The sequence below is a fragment of the Phasianus colchicus genome, chromosome 2, assembly GCF_987193195.1.
Source record: "Phasianus colchicus chromosome 2, bPhaCol1.hap1.1, whole genome shotgun sequence".
NCBI classification, from domain to species: domain Eukaryota; kingdom Metazoa; phylum Chordata; class Aves; order Galliformes; family Phasianidae; genus Phasianus; species Phasianus colchicus.
Genome location: NC_143437.1, coordinates 65,455,784 through 65,472,810, shown reverse-complemented (window position 1 = coordinate 65,472,810; position 17,027 = coordinate 65,455,784). Strand labels below are relative to the sequence as shown.

Here is a 17,027-nt window from a genome sequence, read left to right as displayed (position 1 = left end):
GGTCCTGCAGACTGCAGCGTGGCTGCTGCAAAATGGTGTGAGGAGCGCCTGCTGTGCAAACCAGTTGCTTGCAGAGGGCTCCTGTGGGCCTAAGATGGCAACCCAGGCTTCCTGTGGGAGAGCTGAAGCAGTTTCATGCAGTCCGGTTCATTAGCTGGTGTGGCTAATTTTGTGGCTACACAAAATGTAACAAAACAGGTTTTTTCCAAATGCGCTGTTTCTGGTGTGCAAGGAAAATTCGTTGGATGAAATTCTTGGTAGAAATCTTAACTTTACGCCCCAATTTTTGTGATATGAAACACTGATCAAACCAGGACAGTTTAGCATATCCTAAACCTTTATTTACTTTGGAGAGGCCAGAGTGCTGACTCATGGACATGACTTGGATCCATCAGAGATCAATTAGAAGCCCTCAGCAAAACATGAATGTGAGGCTGCACCGTGGAGTTGAGTTCCACACTTTGGCTTCCTGTGTACTGTTAAGTCTGTGATGAAAAACATACAGTGTGTCTTCTCCCTCAGCTGGGAAATGCTCTGAATCAGAAAAGAAGAATCAGAATAGCAGATTCATATTCACAATTCATCTTCTTAGTCTCCAAAAGGGGTCCAAGGGCAGAAAGTGGATGTATAATTACCAGTTCGGCTTGTTTCATGCACTTAGAGGTTTAATGGAACAGGCAGTTCATCACTGTAAAAGAAATAGCCACACACTGACTTGTTTTGTTGCAGATGCTCCTGGTTAGGGTAGTATAAATGGATCAGTCTGGTCATGTCCCCCGAGAGACTTTTTGTCTATGGGAATTAATCACCTGTCTTATGCTTCTTTGTGTTTCTCACCCTTTATTTTTTTCTCAGTAAATACTGTTGTTATACACCCATTGCATACCATAGCTTTGGAACCTGAGTCAAAATGTAGGAGTAACACACGATGTTACTGAGAGGAAATGAGTTTGCATGCACTGCTGTGAATCAGCAAATAATCCTTAAATCCCAAATGTGTACCATAACTTAAATATATGTGCTATGCTTTCAGCATCTTAACAGACAGGAAGAACATACTGGAATTTGAACTAATGTTATTCCTAGGATTTTATCAGGACCTACTTCACACACACATATGTATATAATTGGTGTTGTTGGCATTTGAGGATTTACTGTCAAACCTTCATCTTTCATATTCCTTTTCAGGCTATTGTTTATACTTCATCCCTGAGGATAGAGAAAGGTTGATAGGAACCTCTGTCTGTGGGAGATTTCTACAGATTTTCAGAAATAAGAAACTGGGGGTCAGAGATCCTAATTAAATATTCTGTTTTGAATCAGTTGAGTATTTCAGTTTAAACTTCGATTCTTTCTCACATAGCAAATTTCAAATTTCAGAATATTTCACTTTATAATAACACTGTTATTAAAAACTTGAAGGTGGCAGAGGAAAAGTATAATCTCCTTAAGGTCTTTTTTTTTCTTTTTTCTTTCTTTCTTTTTTTTTTTAAACAGCCTTTCTGCAGAATTGAGTTACTTATATTCATATTGAAAATGCAAATGAATAATCTAACAATGCACATTGGAACTTGGAGCTTTTTCTCAGATCTTTGAAGATGAAGTATGAATTTTCAGTTAGATACAGAAGACTGTTTGAATTCTGGGAAGATTTTTGCTTAGGCAGTCTCCTTCTCCTAAACACCACAAGCTTCAAAATAAATGCAGAGATGTATGTGATGTAATTCATCAGATAGAGAGCTTTTTTTGGTGCACGTGGAGTGGCAATTTCAAGGTCCATGAGGGTGCTGGGAGGAGAGAAACTCAATTTATTCTCTACACTCTCCTGCCTATGGAAGAATCCTCTGGTTTATAGTATTTTTTCTCTCTGCAGAGAAAAAAAACCTGCATCTCTGAGGCCTAGTCTGGAAACTTGCCACTGTTGTGCTTGATTAGCTGCGGATGCATTAAAGAGAAGTAAACTGAATTGTAGTAGTTTATGAATTTTAATGTGTTTTTTATTCATTTACTATTTTACTGTATTTTTTGTTTTCCATATATAAAGTATGCAAAGGACTGATTAACCAGAAAAATCATTTTATTTTTTTTTTTAATATATAAAACTACTGAACGAAACCAAATCTAATTGCAGCAAATATGTCTTAAGAAAAATACTGTTTATTCCCAGAGCTTGGGTATGGATATGAGAAAAAAAGCTTCAGGTTGATGTAGATCTAAGATGGACAATTTTTCTGAGTACACGTACCAGTTAAGATATAATGCTCCAGTTAATACTAGCACTCAGTAAACTGTGATGTTCTTACGGGGCAGCATATGCTATTCTTGGCTATCTCTGCTTAGCAGCTGCAGACAATCTTGAAAAGAATTTCAATAATCCTTGTAAAAATCTATCTAAACTGGGAATCTGCTGTCCTTTTCTCTCCAGCAATAGCATCCTGGAGACCAGGGCCAGAGGAAGTTTAGCTGAAGCTGTGGCATCTTGAGATAGATTAGGGCAATCTGTCAGCTGTCTGCCAATGAATAGAGAGAGACTTCTGATTCCCTTTTTACTCCTGGTGCCAGTTGCACAGCCCTGACACTGTACAGTCTCTGGTACCAACTGGGAGACCAGCTCACTGATCTGACAACTTTACTCCAGTCCCCAAAATAAAATCTCAGAACGGAAGCCCTAAAAGTTTTCTATTTGCATTCTAGGTAGTGGCTGGGAGCAGGAAATTGTTGAGTAGCCATATTATTTTTGATATCTGAGAAAAATACATTTGAAGGCAGCTGGATTTGGGGACTCCACAGTGTACTTGGTAAAGAGGGGGACTCATTGCTTCCTTTTGAATGATGAACAGTGGGCTTTGGAGTGATGAAGAGAGAGGGCTCAGCATCATTCCCAGAATAGAAGCCATTGGAGTGTTTTGGGTTATAGTTGCAGGGAGTGGAGTGGGAGATTTGTCCAGGAGAAACATGGGGCTGAAAGCATGTGCAAACTGACAAGGCTGGTGAAGAGAAAGGCTGTGGTTGCTGGAGTCATGCTGTCTTCCCTTGTTCATTAATCACTGTAATTGTCTGATAACAGCGGGCTCTACGGACAAGCAGGAGGCAGTGATGCCATCCCACCTGCCAAGGAGTCCATGTGCCAGTCTATCCAGAGCTTGTTGTTCTTCACCCACAGTGAATCAAGAACACTTCAGTCTGTTGAAATCCTTTTCCTACTGAAAGTGATGAAGGTACTGAGTGGTATCTTCTTGGAGTGGTTCCTCCAACTGTCCATCACTTCAAGACTTGGAGACAGTTGTCTCTTCTGTGTTTTCCAGATGTGTTCCTTTACATTTTTAGTCTGGGTAGTGGTGTCCTTTATGCTTTTAATTACTACTTTTCCTACTCTGCAGCTTGTCATATTTTGAGTTGGTTCCACCAGTAATTTGCCCAGTCATTATAAAAGTTGATGTTAACAGTAGTTGTTTCTTCAAAGAAAATATATAAAAATGTCTTTAATACCTTATAGCTTATCACAGAAGAGACCAAGTTTTGCAGGGGATTTCTGTGTATTTGATGTTAACATATACTGCAAAGGTCTACAGTTTTACTTCCATTCAACTTCTATGAAAACACAGGCTCACACAGCTCACATCTGCAGCCCTTTGCAGCCCTTTGCCTCCTGTTTGCATCTTCCTTTTTCACTCCCAGTTCCTCAGCAGTCTGTCTTTCAGGGCACGTTCTGCAGGAATGTCTGTCTAGTTTGAAGATTACTTCTGTAAACTGGAGTCTTGCAGTATTTTCACAAGGAAGTGACAATTTATGAGATAAGGATTTGTCTGAAACAGTGACTATGATTCTCCTTTCTATACTTTGTGCTTACTTATGTTATGCTAGTGCAAATAAATGAGTAAGTATATTTAACACTGTAGAGAAAAAGCTTGAAATTTGGAATTTTCTCTCTCTTCTCCCTTCCTCCATAAGTCAAGTATAATTCTAAAATTACTGACTTAGAAAGAGGTCAGTTCTGTATCTGTTCTAAATAATACACATCCTTTCTCCACACTCTGCTAGAATACCTCCAAAAATCTAGAAGTGGGATAAAAACATTCTAATCTTTCACTATTAGCTTACATAATTAAGTATACTCTCTGCTGCCAATATAAATGAGGAATACTTAAATGAGTTGAATAGAAAATTATGAAATAAATCCTTGAACGCAGTTATTTGCAATGTAAGTCTATTAATTGGCTTTATTCTTTAATATGCAGTAGCAGATCTTTTCCTGGGAAACAAGTTGGGACCCAAGATACGGAACAAAATGATGTACAGGATTTATTTTGCAAGAAACGTATTTAGTATAATTTTTATTTCTTTTATAATTCCACATTTTCATGTAGCAGATTGGCCACACATATGTTATAAGAAATGGTAAAGCTCACTCTTGTGGCATAATAAGAGAACTGCAGAAGCAACAGCTCTTTATTCTTCAGTGATTTTTGTTTTGCACAGAAATATTAGAAGTGATTTTTGTAAATTAATCCTTGATGTTTTCATTTTTTTTCTCAGCATTGGTGATGAATAGAACATGGTTTCTTTTGCTTTATAGTTCCTTCCTGTGGTCTAAGACACTTCACAGGATTGAGGCAGTGTGCTATCAGGCTGCAGGACATGTATTGATGCTTACAGCACCGCTGACCAAGGCTGCTTTACTAAAACTGACTGTTTTTTCATCAATCATGAAATTACGAATGCAGCCAATGAAGGAGTTGCGTGTAGTCAGGCTGGATGTTAGCAGAGACTCTGGAAGAAACAAATTTTAAGGAAAAAGAAGTTAGAGCTTGTGAAAACCAAAATAATCAGGTTGGTAGAATGATGTGTAATGGAACTTAAATCTTCTTAATTGCAGCTCAGTGCTCTATTCCAAAGCCTGTGGCATAATCGATACTATCCATGATCCAACCACCAAGAAAACCAAATAGTGTAGAAAAATTAATTGGATGCTGGAGTAGAGTAGCCAGCTTTTGGAAGAGTCAGATTACATGAAAAATAGTTTTGTTCCACTGAACAGTTTGAATGGATGAAAGGAAGGTTGGTGCCTGCAGACTAGTAAGACGCTGGAGTAAATATGGGGATTTATCTACATTTATGTAAAAATCTCAATAATATATAGTATCGATAGAGGCTCAATCTTGCATTTTTTTTAAAGCTGCATTTAATTTAAATAACAGAGTAGATGACTCTCAGGCAATGAATGTGTTTGTAATTCCTTCTAATATTATATGTGTTGTCATCCATGCCTGATTTGTTAGGCTGCATTTAGTTTACTATATTTACAGGTTATTAGTTAGTACTACATCTTTTTTGTTGTTGTGAAGTTCATTATAAGAATCTTCTATGCCAGAATGATAATAATATTATAGAGCCAATGTATGGCATTGCTTTAGTATTCTATAATTTATGTAGAAAGAGAAAGCTCTATTATGAGGCAGGACACCGTTTGCAATTACCACTTTATATTACCTCTCTGGGAAGAATTCTGTCCTAATAAAACTCCAATTTGGATTTAAAGAGTGAAAAGGCATGTGTGCACAGGTTTTATGATTCTCTTTAGGCTCATTTTTCCTCCTGGTAGTGTCAGATGGATTTGAACATTGTGCACTCAAGACACTAATTCAAGATAAGCAATATAATAAATTGTGTAGTTAGAGATGTTTCTGATTGACATGCAAGGCACAGAAAAATAATGCTGCAAGTTTTCAGTGAGAGATGTACGGGAGATGGTTTAAAAATTGGATCACGTAGTGTTGATTACAGTTTGCATAAGAACCCCAACAGAGTAGTTCTGTCTGTTGAATAAGGGAAGTAAATGTAGTAATCTTGGCCCACGCTACACAGATGGTCTGTGAGTCACAAATTCATGTTAGCAGACATCTGTGCAATAGGACTAGTCAGAATAAGAATCTTCATGTTTTATGTTGTGTTCAAAGATGCTATTGCTTGAAGCAGAAGAAAGCATCCTACCAGCAAAAAAATCCATAAGTCTACAGTCACAGTGAATTTCCAGTTTCATAAATGAAAATGAGTAGATAAATAACTTCTTTTTTTAAAACAGTGAACCCTTACTGGAAAGGAAAGTGTATAATAAGATTTTTTTTTTTTTTTTCTGGTTAGCAGATGAGAACTGAGTCCATACCCAACTCTCTAGAAACAGTGAATGTATTAAATGAAATGAAAGAAGACATTTTTCTTTTGAGATGTGAGACACAACATTTCTGATTAGCTTTTGAGACTTTGAATTTTACCAGATTGCTCACGTGGGTATCTTTTTGTTCTTTTTTGAAATTAAAATTAATATTATAGGATGGTTTGGGTTGGAAGGGACCTTAGCAACTATTTTGTTCCAGCCCCCTGCCACGGGCAGGTATACCTTCCACTAAACGTGTCTGACAAAGCTCCATCCAGCCTGGCTTTGAACACATCCAGGGATGAGACATCCACAGCTTCTCTGGGCTACCCATTTCTGTGCCCCACCATCATAGTAAAGAATTTCTTCCTTGTATCTAATACAGATCTACATTTAGTTTAAAACAGTTGCCCCATGTCTTTTCACTACACCCCCTGATGAAAGTTCCTCCACAGTCCCTCTTCTGTGCTTCCTGTGGAAACTCTATTGAAATTTGAGAACAAAGCTGCCACATACTCACCTGGTACACCTCCAATAAACACTGGCTCCCTGTGGTCAGTTGCCTTTGGGTTTAGTGGCCCTACTACGTGGTTGACTTCTGAGTCTACATCCAGCTGCACCACGTTAGCATCTCTAATAACTGAAGGGAGAAGGATCAGATATCAGAAAGATTTTCAAAAGTATCATTTGAAGTCTTTATGACAACAAATGTATCTGTTTGATCTAAGTTGTTTGATTTAGTTTTTGCTTGGCTATGAGCTATGATTACTGTCAGTGCTAGTGTATGGGCAGATACTGGCACAGAACAGGGTCAAAGCAAGATAAGAGAGTGGAAGCAAGGGTATTTCTGAGTGAGTTTCTTGATTGCTGGTGCTTATGTCTAGACTGTAGGGCGTGTGCATGCAATGGTGGGCTGCTGAATAAAACTTGTTGCCAAATCATTCCCAGTAGGGTACCAATTTGAATGCAGTGAATTTTTCTCCTTGCTTGTTCCCTCAAAAGGAAACTAGAATGCATAGGGAAAGGGCATATACTCAGGTCTCTTCTGTATGCAACTCCAGGAGGCATCCCAAGTGAGTATTCAGACAGAAAAGTAAGGGACTCCTAAGTACCTGAGATTTAGATGTACTTTTTGACTTTCAAACCCAGGAATGAAGGATGCCTATCTGACACAGAGGTAAAATCCTGACTGTAAACCTCTCTCTGTATGAGTTAGGGGTTCCTCAGATCTGTCCCGCTGATCTCCTAAGGGCAGCATACTTGTGCTCAGTACTGGCTTCTACCACTGTATTTAACCTCTAACTGGGAAAAATGGGAAAAGAAGAATATCATCTGGTTTACATCTTGGAAAAGATTGCCAGCATTTCCATGAGGCAGTCTTGTGTTCCCTGAACAAAAAGCATTCATCTTTCTTTGTATTTGGTAGGAACTTGGTCTTGCCCTCCCAGGACACTACAATTCCTATGTCTGAGTGAGGAAAAGGTCTGCCACTTTCATACAAACTGCATCTTGACAAAGAGAAAAGGAAAACCTGAAAATATGTCCAGTGCACTGGCCCATGGAGATAGATAGCTAGGGAGGGAGGTTTTGGCACTGTTACCTTTCTGAAAGGTATGATCATGCTTTACTGACCTGCAATTCGATGCCACCTGCCATCGCAGAGACTCTGTTTCAGTGTCACTGAGGTTGAAAAATCCCTGATTCCATTATTCAGTTTCACAGTAACCTGGAAGAAAATAATATACTTGTTGCTGTAAAACCTCTTCTTTTTTCCCCCTTCTTTTGTGATAATGCAGTATTCTCCACTCAGAAGCAAAATAAATAAATAAATAAATAAATAAAATAAAAAAAATAAAATAATGAAATTATTTAGAATAAAATATCAAATTCACAGATTTTTTTTAGATTCAATAGTGCTAAACATTTCTGATTTGAACTCAGGGTAGAATTCAAAAAAAGATTCAAAAATAACAGCTAATTTTACTCAGATTTTCTAGTACTGCTACTCTATAATTTCCTGTGTGTTAAATTAGTGTTTAGAGAATGTTTTGGCAACTTGATAGCCACTTAATAAGAAAAACAGTCATGAAAACCTTAACAAACAGACAAGATCTGAGAAACACAGATAGGGGACTTTAAGAATGACTTTTAGGTTACTTTCAATTTTACCAGGAAACCTCTGGCAGAACTAGAAAGTGTACCTAATTTTGAATTTTGTATCTCTGCTTTAATCATTTGGATGAGTACCTCCCTGCATGGTAACACCACTGTAGTAGCAGAGCAGCACTGCATCCCTTTTGCAGGACACAAGATTCCCAGTGGTGGCTGTTAGATAAGTCGTGCACTGAGCTTAGCCATTCAGGGTTGGAAATAGATGAACTTTAAGGTTCTTTTCAACCCAAGTCAGCCTCACCTATATATCCTTCTCTTTGGCTGGCAGTTAGATGCTGGGACAGTTAGATACTGCATTGCAGTGGTTACGGAATATCCACACTGCCCAGTCTCTTGACTATGCTGAGTTTCTTTATTGCAAAAAGGAAAGTTAAAACAAACAAACAAACAAACAAACAAATAAATAAATCACTGCTCTAAACCTTTTCTTTTTTGTCTGTTTATACTGCAACTTATTGTTGCATGTGCACAGTGGAGGTACCCAGAGTGTACCGATGAACATAACAAAAGACAGCAATGGCAACAACTATCTGATATGTTCATTTCAAACTTCCCTCATTCAACTAGTAGCCTTAGAAAAATCCAGGAATTTTAGAAAATGGATCAGCAGACAATCAGAACCTTGCCTTTTCCTCATCTTTCCCCATTATACACATTTGCTAAAGCAAGAAGAGAATGTGCTCAACCCAGACTTCTCTTTTAATATACAAGAAATAAAAATCATCTTACTTACTATACATTTTTAATATGTGGATGAAAAAATAGTACCAAAGCATCAGAGCTCTGGTAATCAAATATTTATTGTTGGTACCAGTAAAGCGATCTGATTTTGTCTTCAGTGTTACTTTTTTTGTATGTTAATTTTGTATGTTAAAAGAAGTATCTGGGTTGCCTAATCTAAGCAGTTAACTTATCTGTGAGAGAATTAAGAATCAAATAATGCCAAATTTGTAAAACAAAAGCTGCATTTAGCAGAGCCCAACTAGGCAGTAGAGGAACCAGTCAGAGAAGTGGAGGAAATATGACCATTATACCTGTCCATTTCTCATGTGCATATTCAGGTACTCTCCATTCACACTGTGGCCATGCAGTAAAATTCCTGAGCTACTTCGGGGACGTATTTCAAAAACAACTTCAAATTTCAGACCTAGACTGAAGGATTCGTCTGTGAGGGAGAAAGAATACATTATCTCTGTACTGAGTTAATGGTAAGCCTGGGCATCTTCTCAGAGTCCCAGGGTAGAACCTATTTGTTCTGTCTTCAGAAGTATTAGAACCTATTCCAATACACATACTTGAAGAGATAGCATGGTTTGCCACCCATTTACACTTCTGTTTGATTTTGTTTGAAGTACTAATAATAGTTTGCTTGTTTTTTTTTTCATTATTCAAGAAAAAAAAAGATATTTTCTTTAAAAACATTAGCAATGAAATGGACAGCAGAAAATAGGTTCTGTGTGGGTTTTTGGCAGTTTCTTATTGTGCAATTTGCTAGATATTCAGCAGTTTTTATACGGCGAGTTGGAGTTCACTTGAGCTTTGATGATTTAATAGCAGAAAGTCCCTTTTTCAATTTGCTGGCAGGCCAGGGAGCAAATTAGATACACCACATAGATCTTCTTGGTGTTGCAAAAATGTGACCCCAAAAAAATCCTTCTTAGAACATTTCCTGGAACACAGTAGTCCTCAATGATAGAAAAGATGCATCTGTCATGCTGTTCATTATCAAGATGTTCATAAAGTCTTTTCATAGAATTTTTGAATTATGTGTTATTTTATTAAGTAAAAAATAAGGAATGTTGGTGTTCTTGGTTTTAGCCAAATTGACTTTTGTGTCTATAATAATTGTTACCATATTAGAATCTGTTCTCTTGTGAAATTATTCTAATTATTTTAAATACATGCATTCATACACCCATACAGATATAATTATGTAGCAACTTGTTAATTTTCATGAGAACATTCTTACCTGTCAACATCAGTTGCCTACACAATAATGATCTGTATCTAATAATCTTTGCAGCTCACAGCCTTGGAAATTACCACATTCTTTAGTGAAATATACTGTTTTGAAGTACAGTGAAAAGTATGGTTTCATTACTGAATATATTTCAGCAGTGTGTTACCAAGGACAACGTATCCTCCTTCTGATGAAAAGTACGTTCCTGCTTCTGATGGGCCTTCAAAGCAAGGTGTTACACTAAACGTTTGTGAAGCTGAAGTAATTGATCTTCCATTGAGCTGTAAATTGCTGAGACAGCCACTAAAACTGTAGACTGAATTAATCTGAGGGAAGAAAGAACACGATTGGTAGAACCACTGGAAACAACGTGCATAGAGCAAGGCAGTATTGTACATACCACGTAACCTCAAGGCAAGACAGTGGTCAATTTTTCCTGAAGCGTGCAGCTATCTTGTTAGGCACATATCACCAAAGATTACCTTGAAGGAGTCTTTGATGATGTTGATTTTTCCTTTTACACTCCTTTCTATATACTTTAATATCAAAGATATAGAGCAGAATACTGATTTCTAGGTACAGTCTCAGAGGTACTGAGACAACACTGAAACTTATATATCTCAGATCTTAGGGTGAAATTGATCTCAACTAATTTTACCTCACTCATCTAAGCTTGGATGTTGCTAAGACTTCTCTCTTCTTCAGGGACCACCAGCTTTCCAGATGCTGCTACAAGTCTACTGAAATCTATCCCAGCTACTGAGCTATCCTAGCTCAGCCCTGTGGGATTTTTGCTATCACATGAACTGAGCTGTGAGCTCCTCAATGTGCTGAGGACTGGGAACATACCCTTCTTTAGACTCATCCTTATAGGCAGCTTTTGCTCTAGCTGTACATAAACATATGGGTGATATAATAGCTGTCTGATTTACCTGGATATTTTTCACAGCTTTTCCTGGAGCTACACCCCCAATATACAGTGGTTCAGTGACTTGCCAGGTATTATCATTACCACTGAAAGGTTCTTCTAGTACTCGGAGACCATCAATTATCAAGCGACCAATATTTTTGCCTCTAATAAATATCACCTAGAAAGGGAGGAAAAAAAAATTTGGAAGATTACTTTCATATGTAGAGGGAACATTCCGGTGCAGTGGAAGAAAGTAAGAAGTTAAGAAGTGAAGCTTGTGAATCATACTTTGCAAATCAATTTTATTAACTGCCAGTATTCTTTGCTGGGCAACCTTCTCTCTTCACATCCATATAAAGGTTAGATTGTAAAACTGCAGTCTTGCCATTCTGGTGTATGAGGTGTCACAGGGTCTGCTGAGATCCGATCATCTTATATTTGCACATATGATTTGTAGGTACAGTACTATCACTCTTAGTATTTTCATGGCCGTCTCCAGTTTTATGGTCTGGATTTATCCAACCAGCTTTAAAGAGTTAAGCATCCAAGTTAGGAGCTTAGTGACTGTAGAGTCCCTCTGTAGTCAGTAAGGAGAAACAGATATGTACAGTAGGAAATTCACCTTGCCCCTAAAATTGTCTTTTTATTTTCATGGACTACAAAGGGTGCCTAAGATAGCTATGCTCCTGTCTTAGGCACTTAATTTGCTGATCAAAATTATCCTAGTCCTTCCTTTCCTAGCTTTTTTTTCCCCCTCACTATTCTGCATTTCTGCACACTTCTCTTATTTCTATTCACATGATAGTTTTGTGAGTTCCTGGATTTTTATAGCTGATTCACTTTCCTATCCCTAGTTAAGGACTTTATAAAATACACTGTGAAAGTTTAAAAAGTACTGTCAGAAGCTTCTCCACATATAGGTGTGGTTATGTAAATGTGAATGAAACCTCCATGAGTTATCAGATCAGTGGTGTCTTTACTGCAGCATTACAGCACGTATCATCATACTGATTACTTTCTTTTACTTACATTGTGCCAAAGGCCATCATTGTATTTCTCTTGGCTCTTAATCCTTATCTTCTGATGACCAGCATTAAACATAAAAATGAGTCGTCCATGAGCAACAAAAAGGGTCATGAAATTGGTCTCCTTTTGGTCTGAGACATAGAAAATCATTCCATGAGACGAGTGAGTCTTCAGACTGATAGAGAACTGAGCTCTGGCAAACAAAAATGCAGTATTAGTATTAAAGCAGATTTTACTGACTGAAATCAAATTGCAAGCAGAAGATGACTGAAATTTTTGTCTCATCATATGGAATATTTATCTCCTTTATGGAAAATATGTTTCTGATAAACTTTCTAGTAGTTTTGAAGTAGGATAAGAAGCTTCTTTGCAAGGCGTGAATTTTTTTGCATTGCGTGAATAAAATTAATACAGACCATCAGAAAATGAGAGTCTATACATTTTTGTACACAGCAGTGTTGGAGGTCTTTAACATTTTTCCAGCAGTGGCTCTGTTTATGAACATTTAATGTTACTCTAGACTTGCTGCTAAATTTCTTCATCCTTGTAGGTCCTCATGACATCTAACACAACGTGGCAAATTATGCTAACTCAGTTCAACATAGCGAGCAGTGAAGATTTCTTCAATGATTAGTATTAGGTCTATTATTTTGGTCTAAAAAATGGCAAAGCTATATTAGTGTAGCACAATGACATAACAGATTAGTTCTGCTTATCATGTTAGATGAACTAGCTTAGCTGCTGTTTCTCACATTCCACGCATGCTAAGGGCCTTGCCAATATCAGTTGTTGTAAAACATCACGAGTCATTGTTTTTTTAAAATGCCCATTACAATAAAAAGTGTGTAATAACAGTTGTAACAGGAATATGTCTTGTAAGGATGAGTAGAAATGTTAGACTTTGGGTTTTCCTTGTTCTATCTCACATGGGCACCATCAGGACTGCCCTAAGTAAAACACTGTTGATTTAAAACCTAATGCTTTTGTTATCTAAGTCAGGAAACAGCACTCTTCTTTTCTGAATTAGTGGTCTGGTATGCTTCCAGGAAGCCCTGTGTTGTTGAATTTATTGTCTTTCACGGAAAGTATTAAACCAAAATCCTGTGTTGATCAAAATATATCATATGGCATTCTGTGGGAGCCTGAGAGTTTAATATCCACAATATTTGGACTCATTGTAAATTATTTGTATTTATGTTATGGCTTCGACTGGACATGGTTTTCATAGCTTTATGTCTTACTGCATGGTGTAGATTCCTGAGCACTGAACAGCTGCTAACATCCACTCAACACATAACTATGCTTCATTTCTGGGTGAACGATCATGTTTTCCAGCTCTAATCTAATGCCATTACTTCTCACACAAAGAGACTGATGATTCACTGCTTGTATATAACTAACATCCTTGAAGTCTTCATGCAAATGGACAAAGAAACTTCTTAAAAAAATATATAATACAGATGAAGGCTTCACAAAAAGAATGTAATTGAAAACACATTGCAAAAATTTGCCTAGGATAAAATAAAAAACCCGAATAACACAGTAACAGCAAAAATATGCCCTTTTTCTTGTTTCATTTTTCATATACATCTCTTCCTCCTCAGTAATTATAATTTTTATTTCTGAAGTCTCATTACCTTTCACTGAAATCCGTTGGTATGCGATCAAATTCTTGCCGACTGTTTGCTGTACCTCCAAACTGGTATGCATGTTCAGTTGCCTTGGGATTCATAGGCAAGTGGCACTGAGGGTCTTTTTGCATATTCACTTCTTGATACAGTTTTTTGAGGCCAGTTGAAGGCTGTGAGACCTTGTCCTTATCTCTTCCCACCTTCACAGAAAGAGAACCATTAACCTGAAATTTTAACTAAGGCTGGATGTTAAAAAAGAGGATTGTTTACATATAAGTTAATAATATGCTGGCTTTTTTTTCTTATAGAAATACAAGGAATAGTTCCAAGTCAGATTTTGCTTACAGAGATCTACTATAGATGCTAATTTAGAGCAGAAGGGATAAACAGAATGCCTATATATAATTATAATCCATTCTTTTGCAGTTTTCCCGATAGACTCCTCCTCTATGCTTTTGACGATATAAGCAATAGTACGAGTATAAAAGAACGTGCTTGGACCAAAAGTGCTGCGTGCTGGAAGAGGGATTTTTTTTCTCATTTATGCATATTAATGTGTGCTTACTGCACAGAGCCAAATTGAAATAGATGAAGAAAGCTTATTGCCGTTAGGCTGTAGAAGAAACCAAGAAGAGCTTTTTTGCAGGGCATTTAAAAATATGTCAAAAATTCTGTTTTACAGTTCCAGTAAAAGACAGTGTTGTGAGTGTAGGCCAGATAGACCTGGTTAGGGCAGTCATTTGCAGTGATTCAGTGTGTAAAGGAATGGAATCCTTCCCTTTTTTACAAAATATTTACAAAATATTCCTCAAGTATTACATTTTTGGATCCATAACGTTTTACAGAATTTAAAGTTACAACACAGTATGTATCAACTCTGTACTGATATTATTTGTAGCAAACCTTTTTATTACGGTTTCCTTTGGCTTTTGATGAGTTTCTTCCTTTCTTATGAAGCAGAGCAACTGGTGGGGATTCAACAGGGCATCCATAAAAGGAAGTCTGAACTTTCTCCAAGTACCGCTGGAAATCTTCCACTTCAACCTCCCGATCCAATCTGTGTTTCAAGGAGAGGATGACAAAATCAGCTTTTTTTTTTCCCCAGTGATGTAATTTTTTTAATAAAAAGAATCACAGTAATTTACATTTGTATTTTAAATGATGTTTTGATGGACTTATTTTCATTCTTGGATTGTGAATAAAAGGATAGATGTATCAGTCAGTGTTTGGGTATTGTGGGCAGGCTATACTGCTCTTATATGTATCCATCCTATCAAAAACAGAGAGCCTGAATCTGCAACACCAACTTCCCTTTAAAATCTTCTATATAAGAACATTTCCTAAAGTGATTAGGCCAACAAATATGGACCATTTTCACATGACTAAACTCCTAATTTCAGCAGCGTTCATGAGATATCTTAGCATCATTTTGTTTCAGAGATGAAAGCTACATCATATAAATGTAAATGAAAGCTATGCAAATTCCACATTGCACAAACAGCATTAGCAGGTGCAACAGTGAAAACTGATTTACATCAAATTATTCCCACTTCAACAATATCACAACCTACCAAGTCTGTGCCAACAGATTCCATAGAAAATAAGGTGAGAAACTTATTCACACATACTGTCTAGCCTCACAAAATGAGAGAGGGATTTTTATTGTTAAAATAAATCAGTTCTCTGGAGCTATAACCCGAACTGTCAGGCAGCAATTGCCTGGTAATGTGTTTGGGAGGATGCCACACACCTAGTGAAGTATGCATTGCTTATGCACCCAGTGAAGTTGGCTTGCTGTGTTTTGAGGGGAGAGCCACCAAAATAGAACTTCTTGATGCTGTCAGGGCTTTTCCCTGCTCTGTCCTTCACTGGATTCTTCTTGCTTTGTTTCTTGTCATCAACACTCAGCTCATATCTGCAAAGACAAAGCATCCACTTTGTAGGCTCATTTTGGAAAAGCCTATGTTGGTCATTAGACAGCATATTACATGCATCTAAAATGTTCTGCTCAATTTATAAAATAATGGAATAGCAGTGCTTTGTAGTCGTGAAGAGACCTTCCTGCTTCCAGCTGTGCAACAAGCATCAGTGCAATTAGCCCACAGGCAACTCGTGTCCAAAGGTGCAGGGATATGAAGTCCAAACAAATACAGCCCACCTAGTTGAAGATACATAAACCAAGGGATTACTAATAAATAGATTGAGCCAATGTTTGGGTAATAGAAGACCTAAGCACATACTATTTCTTCTTTATGTCCCTTTTTCCTTCTCTTTCATCACAATACATTGATATTTGACCTCATACAATGTTCTTTACCTAATATCAATTTGCAACTAACATTTAATTTCTGCAAGTATCAGGAAGAGTACTACCGCTTTAATAAGGAACTGAGTATAGCTAAAACATTCAACATGGATTTTATTTGTCAAGTTCAGAATTCAGGGCACTCAGTGAAACATGACAGCATTCAGCACTGTGCTGGGGCACCTTTTTTTCACTTGCATCTTTTTGAACCGTGTTTTTTGGATGTAAGAAACCGTAGGTGCAAGCATTCCTTTCAGTTAGAAAGCTGAGAATGACCTGGTTATATCTGCATAGGCAAGATTCTTGAAGAAAGATTGATTGAGTATTGGACTGTCTTAAAAAAATTCTAAACACAGAAAGCAACAGTAAAATTCATACCAACGAAACAATGCTTTCAAGTTTTCTGATAAGCAGGTACATAGATTTATTCTCCACTGCCATATCTAATCTAACATTTGCATCTGTCAGTACTAAAAACGATTTAAATATGTTCCACTTTGTATATCCCAAATGAATGCTTTTTCTGAAGATGCTTCAACTATTTCAGAGTCAATTTGGGATTGCTTTAACAAATCAGAATAATCAATCCTGATGAAGAATGAATCTCATGCTACTTTTTAATTATATTAAACTGCTTTCATACCTAAGGACAAAAAAGGACTAAGCTTTTAAAACCACAATTCTTTTCTTTTAGTTTTAATAACAATTCCCAGCACCTCATATTCAGGTCACAGGGCAAATTTCAGTCAGAGATTTTGGCTTTGATTTTTTTTTTAAACCGAATTAATCAGTTAAAAATATAAATGAAAAGCCCATTACTTTGAAAGAAAATATTATGTGTTAACATGTACTTTATATGAAGTATTTAT

The 17,027-nt window shown here is 37.1% G+C and overlaps 1 protein-coding gene across 2 annotated transcripts in view; it reads right to left on the bottom strand.

Annotated features, from left to right (window-relative positions):
* Positions 1–182: 182 nt before the first annotated feature.
* LAMA4 (laminin subunit alpha 4) overlaps positions 183–17,027 on the bottom strand; it is a 99,640-nt gene continuing 82,795 nt past the window's right edge. For both annotated transcript variants that reach the window (XM_031611161.2, XM_031611162.2), the window contains exons 29-38: positions 15,604–15,768; positions 14,757–14,910; positions 13,860–14,053; positions 12,226–12,415; positions 11,219–11,374; positions 10,453–10,612; positions 9,361–9,491; positions 7,787–7,880; positions 6,675–6,794; positions 183–4,770 (exon numbers count right to left, since the gene is read on the bottom strand). In XM_031611161.2, the coding sequence (XP_031467021.2) occupies positions 4,625–4,770; positions 6,675–6,794; positions 7,787–7,880; positions 9,361–9,491; positions 10,453–10,612; positions 11,219–11,374; positions 12,226–12,415; positions 13,860–14,053; positions 14,757–14,910; positions 15,604–15,768 (1,510 nt within the window). In that variant the 3' untranslated portion in view covers positions 183–4,624. The remainder of the gene's footprint in view (positions 4,771–6,674; positions 6,795–7,786; positions 7,881–9,360; positions 9,492–10,452; positions 10,613–11,218; positions 11,375–12,225; positions 12,416–13,859; positions 14,054–14,756; positions 14,911–15,603; positions 15,769–17,027) is intronic.